Raw genomic sequence first — 15741 nt, forward strand, 5'->3', positions numbered from 1 at the left:
TGCCTTCTTGCAGCAGAGGAATGGAAGGGAGGGCAACCTCAAAAGGTAGTGGACACAGCCCAGGAAATCACAGGCAAAACCCTCCCCACTATTGAGAACATGTGCAGGGAACGATGCCGTCGGAGAGCAGCAGCAATCATCAAGGATCCACACCACCCAGCGCACACTCTGGCCTCACTGCTGCCATCAGGAAAGAGGACTAGATGCCACAAGACTCACACCACCAGGTTCAGGAACAGTTGCTCTCCCTCCACCATCAGACTCCTCAACAACAAGCTCAAGCAGGGACTCATTTAAGGTCTCTTACTTCTGCACTTTATTGATTTTTTATCTCTCTGTGTTGCACAGTCAGTTTCTTTACATTTCTTTATCTGCTCATGTGTTTGTTGAGTCAGTTTGCTTTTTGCACTAATAAGTGGTAGTACTGCCTGGCCCGCAGGAAAAGAATCTCAGGGTTGTATGTGATGTCATGTATGTACTCTGACAATAAATCTGAAAGCTGAACTGAAGTCTTGATCAAGCCACAGAAAAGTGCTTTTCATACACAGATAAAAAGAAAAATAGCTTCTCTACATTTCTCCAACGGGGAACAGATTCCAACTCTGACTTTTTAACCAAATAAAAATGGAAACACTGGATTTTTGGGTGTATTTGATGCAAGTTGTAAAGATTTTTTTTTCTCTTCTTTTGCCTTCTCGGCAAAGCAGGCGAGGAGGTTTTCTGAGCACAAGGCCTGGGGACCCCAAGCCACTGTCTGTCAGCTGTAGAGCAAGAAGACTGCGGAGCTATGTTCATGTCTGAGGTTGTCTTAAGGGGGTTGTGGGACTGCTCTACAAAATGTGGTTGCCATGGTGACCAGGAAAAAAAATGAAACCACTTGGAGTTCACCTGGGACCAGCAGCCACACATCTGCTATTTTAAGAGCTAGGCTTTCTGGAATCTACTTTAACCCTTTCCAGTGATTGCATCTTCTACCTACCCCACAACTCCACCTGACAGACTGCCAGCCCATCCATTTTTCCTAACCCTTGCACCACCAACAGACCTCAAGTACCTCAGTTGCCGGCAAAGGATAGATTTTAGTGGGGCAACCAACCAGAAGGTCATCATACCCAGGAATAAACAATGTTGACCCTCAATAGGGAGATCCCTTCTCAGTGGAGGTTGCTGTTTGGTACTACCTTTTCTCTATTCTCCTCAGGTTAGCAGTTTAGAGGCAATTACCTCCCATCACCCCACCCTCTAAACTGCCCTCCTGCTTTACCACTTCAACACATCATGCTGGGCTGGAGTTGCATTTGAGGGATAGAGGTTTGCCACAGCTTTTTTTGACTGTGGGTCATCTCCAGATGCACTGAAAGCCTGCAATTTGGATCAGAGTTTGGGCATTGGTTTGAGACCGTAGGTGCAGAGGAGGATCAGAACCCAGACAATGGTTTAATGGCCCTTGGGTTTAGACATTGGTGGGAAGCATAGATCATAGGCAATGGAAGGGGGGGGGGGAAGTAAATGATTGGGAAGTTCCAGGTGGGATTTGGGATTGGATTACAAGACCACCATCTGGTACCTCATCAATTGGGTGAAATTAGGCGGCATGGGTTCAAGGGCCAAAAGGGCCTGTTGCTGTATATCTAAAATTAATTTTAAAAAATAAAGTCCTGGGATGCGAAGTTTAGCATCTCTGCTGTTTTGAGGGAATTGGGAGCATCAATGTGAAGGTGGAGATGGGAGGCAAGGGGTGAATTGATGCAAAATGTGGGACTTCATGAAGAGGTTTCTGATCCAGCATGGTATCAGGAGGACCTAGCTATCGTGGATAGCCAACAATAGACACTTCCAGGATAACACAGCCAAATTCTCCCAGGTGCTCCAAATGCAATGGCTCTATCACTTGCCCCTGGAACATAGAGTTACTCCAGGAGTGTAGAGATGGATCATACCTGAGAGTTCAATCCTAATGCTGCTTGTGTGGAGTTTGCATGTTTTTCCTGTGATCACATGGGTTTCTTCAGGGTGTTCTAGTTTCCTTCTACATCCCAAAGATGAATGAGCTGGTAAATTAAATGGCTTTTGTAAACTGACCCTAGTATCAGGTGTAGAATAGAATCTATCAGGAGGAGGGGGGAAAAAATTTAAAAATAGGATTAATATAGGATTACTGTCCTGGTATAGACTTGATGGACTGAAGGACCTGTTTCTGCTCTTTAAATCTCTTGGACTCTCTTTCAACCTAGCCAAAAGTCCTAAGTAACACAAAAAGTTCCTTAAATGAGCACTACCATGTTTCCTCTGCAGATAAGAATCAATCTTTAATTATGGAATGGTGAAAAATAACAGTGGATTTCTCAGAAACTGTTGCATTTTCTTCTTGCAGTCTGGGGGAGATCGTTAAGTGTAAATCATTCTCTGTGTTTCTAATGTTCTAAAAGCATCTGCATTTTTAATTTCCTTCATTGGCTGCAAACTTCATTGGGTTAGCCACACCCTAAAGTCAAACCAAATCTTCTTTTCTTACTCGTTGATGCTGGAATGCCCAGTTCTCCAACTAATGTCCAATGGAACTTTCTTTGTAAATCGTTTGCAAGTAATGAACCACAGAAATTGCATGATGAATTCATGCAGGGACCTACAGCTGCATTGAGAATGGAAAAGTTGTGACTCTAGGGCAGGGGTGTCAAACTCAAATTCACGGAGGGCCAAAATTAAAAACTTGGACTAAGTCGAGGGCCGAACTAAATATTTATTGAAAATTTTCAACAACATCTGCATGTTTTCTCTTCTTTCAACATATGTAATGTTAAACTTTAGGATATAACTTTAGGAGGATAATGTTACAGGTCAGGAGTAGGTAGCTCAAGTTCACCCTTTGCTTGACCTGAGGGAAACATATTTGGTCCCTGTGGAGATGTAGTCAGCATTCACATTTTGGCCTGCATCAGGACTCAGCATTTCCTGCTCACTCCTCAGGCTCTAGGCCTCTATTCACCCTCGACCCACCATCCCTCTACCTGACCAGTCCTTTACCCAACCTCTACTCACCCCTCACTCCACTCGCTCTGCCTCTACCCACCCCATCCTATACACGCCCTTCTACTGCCTCTCCCCTCAACCTGTTCCTCCCTCTACCCGTCTCTCACCCTCTAAACACCCCTCCCCTACTCGCCCTGCCCCTCCCCTTTTACCTCTTCCCTATCCACCCCTCCTTCTACTCATCCCTCCCTCTAACTGCCCCTCGCACCACCATAACTTCCCCTGCCCATTACTCCTCACCTACACCCTCTTCCCACCCCTGCTTACCCACCCACTCAGGCCCAGCGCGCTGCCGATCAGCCACCATCTCTCTCTTCACGTGCAGGGCTGAACCAGCCATTCCTGGGGTCCGCGCGGGTGCAAGCGCTGAAGGCCATGGCGACCGGGAGAAGTGCGCTCGCACTGTGGAAGGGCCGTCCGGTGCCAGTCGCGTGGGGCTTGCGCTGCCCGGGGCCCGTGCGCAGCCTGCCATGTCCGTCGCGCCGACAGGAAATCATAGGCGCTCGCCCATCCGCCGCACCGCTCGACAGGTGGGAGAAGTGACTGGTTGTGCGGGGAGCCTTCCAACTGGCTTGCCGGCTGATGACATCGACAGACTTCTCGTGTTACAATTTCTCGTGTTACAATGGGGAAGGATGTGCAATGAAGGGGGAGGATGGTGGGGGTGACATTACCAAAAAACAGCATCGGCTCTCGCTGCAGGGCGGGCCATCTCTAATACATTTTTGAAATGATCTTGCGGGCCAAATATAATTATATCGCGGGCCAAATTTGGCCTGCGGGCCAGAGTTTGACATGTGTGCTCTAGGGTAATCCTACCTTGTTCCCTGTGTTTATTGTTGAGTGATCTGGGTTTGTTGGATCCTGCATCTTGTGGCTGGGGGTGTTGGATGATTTCATGTACCATGCACCAAACGGAAAGAGGCCATTTGCCCCATTCAGCCATTGAACAATTCAATTCCTCACCTGTTTCTGCTAACACCTAATCCCACCCCATTCACCCCCAGGTTCTACGACTGACCCTCACACAGTGGGCCAGTTAATGTACCAATGCGCAAGTCATTGGGATGTAGAAGGAAACAAGGGAAATCTTTCAGAGCCTAAATGCTTTTTAGGCCACTCAATTATTTTAAAATTGAATGTATGCTGCAGAGAAAATGTAACCTCTGACATCCTTGCCTATGGACTAAAGGGTTAATGGTCGGATACTTTACAGTGTGGAAGAACAGAGGGACCTTAGAGTACAAATCCATAGATGTCTGAAGATTGCTGTGCAGGTTGATAGGATAGTTAATAAGGTCTATGGGATCCTGGGCTTCATTAGTCAGGGGATTGAGTTCAAGAGTCGAGAGGTCATGTTGCAGCTCTATAAATCTCTGGTGAGACCACAGTTCTGGTCACCTTACTATGTGGAAGCTATGGAGAGGGTGCAGAGATTCACCAAGATGTTGCCTGCATTGGAAAATATGTCTTATGAGGCAAGGTTAGCAGAGCTGCGACTCATTGGAGCATAGAAGGATGAGAAGTGAGTTAATAGAGATCATAGACAGCCAGAGTCATTTTCCCAGGGCAAGAGTAGCAAACACCAGAGGATGCCTGTAGAAAGTGAAGGGAAGAAAGGTGAGGGAAAACATCAGGTGTAAGTATTTTACACAGAGTTATGCTAGGGTGCCTGGAATGCCTTGCCAAGGGTGGTGGTGGAGGCTGAAATATTAGAGGCATTTAGGAAACTCAGGCATCTGGATGAAAGAAAAATAGAGGGTTATGAGGGAGGGAGGGTTTGGTTTTTTTGGATGAATGTATGGGTCAGCAAAATATTGAGGGCTGAAGGGCCTGTACTGTGCTGTTTTGTTCTATGCACAGGAGGTTTTAGAGAGAAAATAATGGCAAATGCTGGAAATAAAAGTACAGAATAGTGGAAACACTGAATAGGGCAGGAAGCCTGTTTTGGAGGGAGAAGCAGAGTTTATATTTTAGTCAATGATCTTTCATCAGAACAGAGGGAGATTTGCTCTATGTCTAAACCTTGCCTTAAATCCTGAAGCAGGTTTTCGATCTGAAATGTCGATTGTCCATGTTCTTCCAGGAAGGCTACGTGACCTGAATCTTTGCCCTAATCCTTGCTGACCCTGCCTAGGGAATGTTTGATGCGACAAAGTAAAAGGAGCTTCAAGCACTGGCCAACCAAATCTACCATTAAATTGGAGCAATAACACTTAATATACTGTCTTGGTACTCTCCAAACAGATGACATTAACACGACTTCTCCAGTTTCTGTTACTTACCCATCCCCTTGTCTCCTTTCCTCCAGCTCCCCACCCCTGTCCCTCTCCATTCACAAAACTACCCCCTCCCTTGCATCACGAGATTCCTTTTTTCTATTCTCCCCCCCCCATCCATATCCACCTATGACCTCCTGCCTGTTGGTTTGTGATCCTCCCCCTGCCCCCTTCTTCCCTCCTCTCCTCTCCACCCCAACTTTTAAAATTCAGACACCTGCCTGTTTATTGCTCAATCCTTGATGAAGGGCTCAGGCCCGAAACGTCGGTAACATCCCTTTGCTTTCTATGGACACTGCATGGCCTGCTGACTTTCTATCTGAACTGTCTTGTGTTTATTAATTTTATTTTTATTCTGTTTAGACATACAGCATGGTAACAGGCCATTCTGGCCCATAAGCCCATTCTGCCCAATTATACACAATTAACCTACATCCTTTTACACTTTGAACAGATACGGGGAGGATATACAAACTCCTTACAGGCAGCGTGGGATTTGAAGCCCGGACCTGATTGCTGTAACAGCTTTGCATTACTCGCTATGCTTACCATGCCTCCCTGTGCTGCGAATCTTTGCTGGGTCAATGTAGAGGGAGATTTAGCTCTATCTAACCTGTACTGTCCCTGCTCTGAGAGTGTTTGATGGTGAGATTGATGTGCGATCTGCAAAGTGTCCTGTTATATTAACAGGAAAAAAATACATCTGACAATCACTCAGAAAGTGACCGTGACTGGAACATGAACACAGAGTATGTTTTACTTGTAAGATCAATTTAAGGTTATAATTTGTGCTTGTCTTCTGGTTAAGGATTGAGCGATGCTTGGGCGGGCTATTGATTAAACGTTGCCTCTTTCAAAAGGCACTAAATCGAGCTGTGCTCAGAGAGGTTAAAACATGCAAAGGCTCATTCAAACCTTCCGAAGAAACCTTTCAATAACTTCTTCCAGGCTTTTGCTATCTGTAGCCACAACTTGGCTGAGGAGGACCAATGTTATATTTCCAAGTTTATGACAGTACTGAACTAGGTAGGATTGTGACCGCAGAGGAGGATGTAGAGAGGCTTCAGGGGGATTTGAACAAACTGAGTGTGTGGGTGAAAACACAGCAGATGGAATATTATGTGGAAAAGATGTGAAGTCATCCACTTTCATGCATAGAACAGAAAAACAGTGTGTTTTTATTTTTAAAAAATGTTTTTAATCTTATTTAGTCAAGCAGGACAGTAGCAGGCCTCTCCGGTCCATGAGCCCATGCTGCTTTAAATACCCCAATTATCTGATAAACAATTTACATTTCAGAAGTGTGGGAGGAAACTGGAGCACCCGGAAGAAACCCACGCAGACATGGGAGATCATACAAACTCCTTACAGATAAAGCAGGATTTGAACCCAGGGCACTGGCGCTACAATAATGTTGCGGTAACCGCTGCACCTAACTATGCCGCCCAATGGTGAAAGGTTAGATCACGTTGATGTTCAGAGGGACCTGGGAGTGCTTCATCGCAAGTCACATGCAGGTAGAGCAAATGATTAAGAGTCAAAATGATTTTGGACGGGACTGTTAGCAGAGCGGTTAGTGCGATGCTGATACAGCTCCTGTGACCCGGGTTCGAATTCGCTGCTGTCTGTAATGAGTTTGTACGTTCTCCCTGTGTCTGCATGGGTTTCCTCCGGATTCTCTGGTTTCATCCCACCCTCAAAAACACACCGGGCTGCAGGTTAATATGGGTGTAATTGGGTGGCACAGGTTTAAATGGCCGGAATTGGCTTCTTCTGTGACCTAAATAAACTTGAATTTAAATTTTACCAAAGGATTTGAACACAAGAATAAAGAAACATTACTGCGACCCTGTAGGAGACACACACGAGGCTACAGGTGCTGGAATCTGCAACAAAATGTAATCTGCTGGAGGGCGTCAGCAGGTTGAACCACATCAGTGGGAGAAAAGGAATGGCCAACATTTCCGACTGGACCCCTTCATTCTCCCAACCAGAATATTAACCATCCATTGATCCTGTTCGACTCACTGAGTTCCTTCTGTGATTGGCGATTTTGTAGGGCCTCGGTAAGATGCACCTAGAGCTCTGTGGCAAGTTTAGTTCCCCTTTCCATACGAAGGATATTACTGAGATAGAGGAAATGCAGTGAGACTGGTTTTACTGTGGGAGGAGAGAGCAATAAAACTGGGATTGTATCCTCTAGAGCAGCCATTCTTAACGGGGGTCCTGGGGGGCTCAGCACATTCAAATAGCCTGTCTACATTTTGCTCATCCCTTGGTGAAGGGCTCAAACCTTAAACTTTGATTATGTATCTTTATCCTTGCTACATAAAGTTTGACCTGGTGAGGTTCCCCAGCATTGTGTTATTACTTTTAAGTAAAAGCCTTGCTTTCTTTTCACCTCACGTAGCATAAATATTTTTAATGTTTTTTTAAGTAGTCATTAGAAGAGAAGTGCTGAAGAAACCAACTGACTGTGACTGGTTCACAGAGAAGGGGGCCCGTGAACTTTAAGCAGCGTTATAAGGGGCCCATAGTTTAAAAAAAGGTTGAGAAGGACTGCTCTAGAGTTTGGGGGAATTGTCAAAACATACAAAGTTTTTGAAGAGCTTTTTGGGATGGATGCAAGGAAGATGTTTCCTCTGGCTGAGAAGTCTCTGAGCAAGAGACAGAATCGGGTGCTGCGGTCTGAGATTTGAAGAAATAGTTTCATTCAGAAGATAGTGAGGCTTTGGAGTTCTCAATCCCAGAGGGTTGTGGAGGCTGTCGTTGTGTTCATTTCCAAGCATTGATCGATATTAAGGGAGTCAGGGGATATGGGAACAGTGCGGGAAAATTGTGCTGAGTTAGGTGATCAGCCATGATCTTATTGAATGAAAGATCAGGCTTGAACGATTGGAGAGCTTTTAAGTAAAACACAAAAGTCTGCAGACACCGTTGTTAAAGTAAATACACAATGCTAGAGAAATTCAGCAGGCCAAACAGTGTCTTTTATATAGCGAAGATCAGGATACATAACCAATGTTTCGGATTTGAGCCCCTCATCGAGGTATGAGCAAATGAAACCTTGATTTTGTTCGGGTGCTTGCCTACATTTTGCTCATACCTCAATGAAGGGCTCAAGCCTGAAACGTTGGTTATTTATCTTTATCTTTGCTATATGCACTGTTAAATTTGCTGAATTTTTACAGAATTCTGTTTTTATTTTTTTTACAATAGCGTTTTTTCTTATCTTCTCTTGCTCTTAATTCACCTTAAGATGACGGGTCAAATACCATCATGGTTTGAAAGGAACCCAATCAATAATCTTCAGGCTCAAACAGCCTCTTCATAATCCAGGCTTGTAGATCAAGACATTTTAAGATTACACGCTGAGTTCAATGATCAGTTTATTGGTTCATATTTTAGCATAAATCTTCAACTCCCCTGCACATCACACAGAGGTCCTGATTTGATCCCCTGTCTATATTAGATGTGTAGATCTGACCCACATATGCAGTAGAGATTGCAACAATTGGCCTCTCAGAAGCTGGTTGCAAATCATAGAACGTGACAGGCACTGATTTAGGCCATAGGCCTGATCATTGATAGAAATGAAACACGGAAGTCTGCAGACTACTGTTCCCGTTGTGATCTCCTCTACATCAGAGAGACCGGGCACAGACTGGGTTATCACTTTGTTGAGCACCTTGGCTCTGTCTGCTACAATAGTGGAGATCTCCCAGTGGCCACCCATTTCAATTTGCTATCCCATTCCCTTGCTAACATGTCTGTCCATGGTCTCATGCACTGCCAGACTGAGACCACCCACAAATTGGACAAACAACACCTTATCTTTTGTCTGGGCACCCTCCAACCAGATGGCATTAACATTGACTTATATGGTTTCTGTATGAACCTCTCATTCCCCTTACCCCTTTCCTCTGGTTCTCTCTCTTTCTCTCTCTCTCTCTCTCTCTCTCTCTCTCTCTCTCTCCCTCCCTCCCTCTCTCTCTCTCTCTCTCTTTCTCGCTTCCCTTTTCCCTTGTCTCCTTTCCCAGAGCCAAAATCAATTCTCTCTTTTCCTTTTATCATATCCAATTAACACCTTTTGTCTGTTGGTCTGGATGACTCCCCCTCCCATTCTTCCCCCTTTCTCTCCCTAGTCTTTATTCAGACGCATGCCTGTTTATTCTTCATACCTTGAAGAAGGGCTCAAGCCCAGTCGGTAATATATCTTTACCTCTTTTGGGCGCTGCAAGACCAGCTGAATTCTTCCAGCATTTATTGTGTCATTGATAAACCTATCCTCTGGAATGAACAAACCAGCCAAGGATGTTATGGGATGTCAGAGATGTTGAATGATAGCATGAATTTATCCTCCCCACTCAGCAGCCTCTCACCTCCCACCCACACTCTGATATCTCCCCATCTCTAAGAATCCTAGGCTCCCGCCTGCGATCTCCATCTATTCCTCCTCCTCCCCCCCCCCCCCCCCCACCACCCAGGATCAAGAATGACTCACTTTCCCTGTGGGTTCTGATGTGAGCCAATGTGGGACCTGCAGACTCTTAGTCAAATGTGACCATGGAGGCAGGTAAGTGGGTGGTAAGATAAGTAATGGCTCTTATCTGAAGTATCAGACAATGGGGAGAAACTGAGACAGTGTCTTCAGATGAAGGGAAGTGCTTTGGGATTGGTGAAGGAAAAAAGATGAAAACCGGAATCTCACTGGCCACACATTATCAGGTTTGAAAGGGAAATATTGGGGTCAAAAGTGTAGCTAATATTGTTATGATGGTCTTATTTTACAAATGAGAAGGAGGCACTGCTCCTATATGCAGACCTGATGTGGACATGCTTTTGTCACTGTGTTGTGCAAAGATAAATCACAGTAATAGAGCTGTGTGTTAATAACCGGATACAGCTGAGTGCAAACCCAACCACTGGTACTTAACCTCAGTGGTTCTGCCAGCCCACTCATTATCAACTCATTCCCAGTTCATGGCAACAGATGAGATATTGAATAAGACAGTCAGTAATATTGAACTCAGGATTTGTTCACTAATCTCTCAATTCAGTTCTCAGTAAAATACCCATTGCATTGTAACACGTGGAAGTGATTTTGCTTTAATTTAATGAGGGATGCAGAGATCTAATTTTGTTTCTGTTGTAGTTAGTAGACAGTGTGTATTTGTACATCATCTTTAATTTCCTATGGTACTTCAGAGGACCACAAATAGTTCGTGTTCAACCACATCGGAGGAATCTAGTGATCAAAAACTTAGCAAAAGCAAAATAGAAGAATATTGGAAACACTCAACCAGTCGGGCAGCATCCGTGGAAAGAGAATCAAAGTTAATATTTCAGGCTCATGAGCCTTTGAGCTGAACCATTGACTCTGTTTCTCTGCACAGTTCCGGCCTCTCCTGCTGAGTTCCCCAGTATTTTCTGTTCCTATTTCAGATTTCCAGCATCTGCAGTTTCTGTTTTGATTTTCTCTTGAGGAATGCATGCCTCACTGGAGAAGGGAAAAGGAGGAAGGTTTGGAATGGGGGGTGGGGGGGGGTGGGGGGAAACACGACAGCTGGAAGTGCAGCTATAAATGGTGTAATCAGATTCCGGGGTGAGCAAGAGACTAGGATTAGACCAATACATACCCCAGATCCCAGTGGGTTTCAGGGCTGGGGGACTTCAGAGATTTGGAGGAGGGGTGGAAGTTGAGATGTCAGAGAAGGATTTGAAAATAAACGCAAGTATGTCAATAGAGAGTTGTGAAGAGCAGACAGAGTATGGATTGAAATAACCAAGTCTGGATGTAATAAAATGAAACCAATTAATTGGTGTATTTGGACAGCACAGGCTCATGGGCTGGAAGGGGCTTCTACTGTGCTGTTGGTCTAAATATAAAAACGTGTGGCTTGGTTAGCATGGTGGTTAGTGCAATGCTATTACAGCGCCAGTGATTAGGCGCTGTCGGTAAGGAGTTTGTTCGTTCTCCCCGTGTCTGCGTGGGTTTTTCCCCTGGTGCTCCAGTTTCCTCCCACCTTCCAAAAATGAACGGTGTAATTAATTGGTGTGTTTTCGGGGCATGGGGTCATGAGCCGGAAGAGCCTGTTACATCTGTGAGTAGTGAAGGCCTGGTTGGGTTTCAGCAGCAGGGATAGTAAGGCATCGGAGGGCAATAGATTATAGGGTAGTTCAATTTGTTGGCGAGTCCAAAGAGCAGCGTCAGCTCTCTTGTTCTATCTTGGAGACCAATGTCCATCTACGTGTGCATAATCATGGTTTCATCTTCCTGGCACTGAAGCAATTGCGTCAACAGCTAATTAACACTGATGTGGGGCAGCTTCCTCTGTTGGTTTGGTCAGATATTCCTTTTAGGTGGAAATAGTGCAAATAGAGGAATAACAAGTTCAATAACATACTGAAGCACCCTTCAGGGGTTAGTCTAAAAGAGTCTGGCTGCAAAATGGAGAGGAAAGACCTGTTTCCACTAACACTGAGGTCATTTACCAGGGCTGATAGATATTAAGGTAATTGAGGTAAGGCAGTGCAGTGATTAAGTTACTGAGCGAACAGCCAGACCATTGATCTGGAAACATGAGGTCAAAACCCACCACAACTGGGGAATTTAAACAAATAAATCTGGGATCTCGTTAAAAAAAACAACGCTCAGTCACAGGGTAATGATAAAACGATTAGATTGTCAGATTCATTTATGTCATATGGGAAAGGAAATTGTCATCTTTGGCAGGTATGCCCAACATAGGATTTCAGGCTCCTATGTTCAGGGGCAGCTCTGCTGGCTGGGAATGCATAGGAGATAAGTTCGAGGTATGTCCCCTCTCTCCGAGGATGGTGACGTCACAAGAAAAGGTGGTGGAGGGAGAAACCTTCATGGCCTGTCCAACCCTTTCCACCTCATCTCCTCTCTGCCTTTTCCGTCTTCATGAAAGGTTCCAACCCAAATTCCTGACATTTCTTTCTCTCCTACTGATGCTGCTCCATCCGTTGTGTTCCAGAAGGTCTTTTTTTTTGCTTTATCTGCAGCCTCTTGCATGTCCTCTTCCTTCTATTTTTTTCCATGTACCTGCCTGTTTTTTGGACTGTCTCCACCTCTCCTTTGCCCCTCTCGACTCAGTTCCCCCTTTACTATCCCCTAAACTTTGCTCACTTTGAATCTCTTGATGCAACATATCACTCTCTTCCTCTCTGTCCCCTTACTGCCTATGTCTCCCTACTATGGCTTTCCCATGACATAGCAGCCTCACTTGCTAGTGATCTGCAGAGAGGGCTAATGCATAGAGTGAGTGGCCTATTGTTTTATGCCAGGGCAGATTTAGAACCAAGGGTCACCATTTAAACAAGAGGGCAAAGATGTGAAGTGGAATGAATGGGAATGCAACACAGAGATGAGACCAATTGTTTTTTCCTCAGAATGTCATAAGTCTTTAGAATTCTCTCAGAGAACGGTGAAAGGAGAATTTAAATATTTTGAAGGCAAAGGTTTAAAGATTCTCCATGGGCAAGTGGATGAAAGATTCTGTATAAGAATCTGGTCAGCCACAGCCTTATTAACTGGTGCAGAAAGATTGAGTGGCCAAGTGACCTTCTAGTGCTCGTAATTCAAAAGTTCCCGTAGCAGAGAATTCCTGTCATTATGGGAATGTGGATTTTATTGCACTGTTTTTGCTCCTTGCAGAGTGCGTTAGTGAAAAAGTATGTTTGCTTCGCTTTCAGGTTCTTCTTAAAGTTCTTCCTGAAGTGTAATCAGAACTGTCTGAAAACAGCGGGGAATCCCCGAGACATGCGTCGATTTCAGGTACTGCCTTCCATTCCCACTAACTTCATATTACAGAGTGGGCTCACCAGGGGAATCATACGGAACCAGTGGGGCAGAAACTGATCAGCAAAATGGATCAGAGATGCCCCAGAGTGGTCACTCTAAGAGAAGTTTTCTCTCTGGTGGGAAGCTGGCCAGTTTTTCACGGTGGGGGAGGGAGGTGCAGGTGACACCGACGATGCCGCATGTCCCCACATTCCTGGCTGAGGTCAGCTCACAGAACCCGAAAATCCGGTGCTGAACCCAAAAGCATTCCAGTCAACTGTGACTCAGTTTGTGGCATTTTCACCTTCTAGTCAAAGGTTTCTGGGACTGTCCCTCTGCCGAATCACAAAAGCGAAAAATACTAGATTTCAGTCCCATTCTTTCAGGTGCTCATCGAATCTTCCATCCCTCACTGTTTTCAGGATGCTTTTTCTGTACTGAAAATAAGTATGAAATATTTCTTCCATTGATATTTTCCCATTCCCCTTTTAGTTCCTCCCTCTGACTGTAAGGGACCCATATTTACTTTCTCTGAGCTCTGGCTTTACACAAACTAATTTGCCTCCTGCTGACCACACCTCATTTCCTCTCTCTTGTTCATCTTTCTCAATTTCTAAATTCAGGCTTTTTGACAACATTGTATGTCTCTCTCTCTCTCCTCTCTCTTTGGCCCCACCAGCAGCTCTTTCCTCATGTGCCCTTTTTCATATTCCCTCAGGATATTTAGGTTTCTTGTGAATTATGAATTTTGATCTTGTAAAGTCCAATAGGAGAGTCTTGGGAAAGTCAACCCACACTATCTAAACTTGGAGTGCTTGAATGGGCAAGATTGGAGTTTTTTAAATTTTATTCTAAAACATCCTATTATTTACCTAAGAGTGTTTGATGGGGTGGGCGTGATGAAAGTTGATTTTGCCAGTATTTTTATACTTTATCTGATGATGTTAGCACGCAGAGGATTTGCTATAAATGTTCAGCTCAACAACATCAAGTCAGTTGGGAAGTGGATGGAATTGTACAAATCGTGAGAGTGTTGTGTGGATTTACATTTAAACCATAAGGTTCAGAAATGCTTGTCTGGAAGAAAAAAAAATTGCTACACAAGCAAAGAATATAGATCATGGGAAAAAAAAATATCCTCGAATCCCAATCCTGACGGCTTTTCTGAGATGCAAGAGGTTTTGAAGTTGTCAGGATTTATAGCTGGTGTTTTGGGGATTTGAGTGGGAATGCGTCCGACCCCCTAGATGCAGACTCGGTGGGTCGTGGTTCTGAAAGCCAAGAAGACCAGTGTAAAAGGCAGCAGGAAATGGAGGGAGGTGTTTCAGGAAGTTGTCGGGAGATGACTGATGGGCTCCAGATGGGTCAGGTCAGCCTCAGTGACCCAGGACACTGACAAGGGGGACAAATGGTGGCACTGGCCAAAGATCTCAGCCCTCTCCACTGCAACACATTACAGCAGCCTCGTTTAAATGATTAAGTAGAACGATTCGCTCATTTCACAGATTATGTTACATCCCAAACATGGACCTTGCACAAATGCCTTTATGCTTGCCAGATGCAAGAAATTAATTTTGCTAATCCCTCCCCTCCTCTGTTGAAGACTGGATGTTTTTTTTCTTTGCAAATGTTAGTTGCCCTCCGCAATCTCACACAAATGGTAATTCCTCTGAGTGTGAGAGTCAATTAATTCTGATTGCGCAGCATATCAAAGCTCAGCCTGTTCTTAGCCAGTGTTCACACAATCAAGGTACATGCCACCACTGGTTTTCCTGCTCTCTTTCCATTGCAGGCAGCTGAAGCAGTTTCTAGTATCAGAAGTAACAGTTCCCAAAAGTACAAGGGTTGATATTGAGAGGACACATATTGTCAGAAGAGCCCGGGGCATTGTGAAGAAATGTTTCATCTGCACCTTGGGTGTCTGTGATCAGGATGACATTGCCTTAAAGAACAATAGAAGCAAAAGTAACTCATTAACCATGCTAGACTTGTATCCTTTTGCGTTTAGAGTTGATCAGTTCATTGTCCACTTTAAAATCGCTCCAAATCTGTCGGCGAGTGACAGCTGATGAGAATACAGGGAGAATTAAAAAGAAGTGATGAATGCAGAATTAGTGTGGATGGATGGTTGAAGATTGGTGAGGACCTGCTCCTGTTCCATTTTTCTCTCTCTGTTTCTGCAAGAAATATTGATGTGGATTGATAGGGTAGATGCCAAGAGAATATTCCCATTTCTGGGGCCAAGGGATAAAATGCTGCTCAATTAAAATGGAGATGAGGAGATATTTCTGGTGTTAGAGTTGAGGAGGCGGGGGCATTGAATATATTCCTTACGACATAGAAGGAGAAATAGGCTATTCAGCCCATCGAGTCTGCCCTGTCATTCATTTATGAGCTGATCCATTTTTTCACTCAGCCCCACTGCCCGGCCTTCTCCCTATGCCCTGCCTGATCAAGAATCTATCAAGCTCTCTTTTCTTTTCTTCTCTCTTTGGCTTGGCTTCGCGGACAAAGATTTATGGAGGGGTAAATGTCCACGTCAGCTGCAGGCTCGTTTGTGGCTGACAAGTCCGATGCGGGACAGGCAGACACGGTTGCAGTGGTTGCAGGGGAAAATTGGTG

The 15741-nt window shown here is 44.7% G+C and overlaps 1 protein-coding gene across 5 annotated transcripts in view; it reads left to right on the forward strand.

Annotated features, from left to right (window-relative positions):
- Positions 1-15741, forward strand: part of LOC138754159 (transcription factor COE2) — a 238201-nt gene that overhangs the window by 143868 nt on the left and 78592 nt on the right. For all 5 annotated transcript variants that reach the window (XM_069918028.1, XM_069918027.1, XM_069918029.1 and 2 more), the window contains one exon: positions 13032-13113. In XM_069918028.1, the coding sequence (XP_069774129.1) occupies positions 13032-13113 (82 nt within the window). The remainder of the gene's footprint in view (positions 1-13031; positions 13114-15741) is intronic.

This window comes from Narcine bancroftii, chromosome 2 (genome assembly GCF_036971445.1).
Source record: "Narcine bancroftii isolate sNarBan1 chromosome 2, sNarBan1.hap1, whole genome shotgun sequence".
Classification (NCBI taxonomy): Eukaryota; Metazoa; Chordata; class Chondrichthyes; order Torpediniformes; family Narcinidae; genus Narcine; species Narcine bancroftii.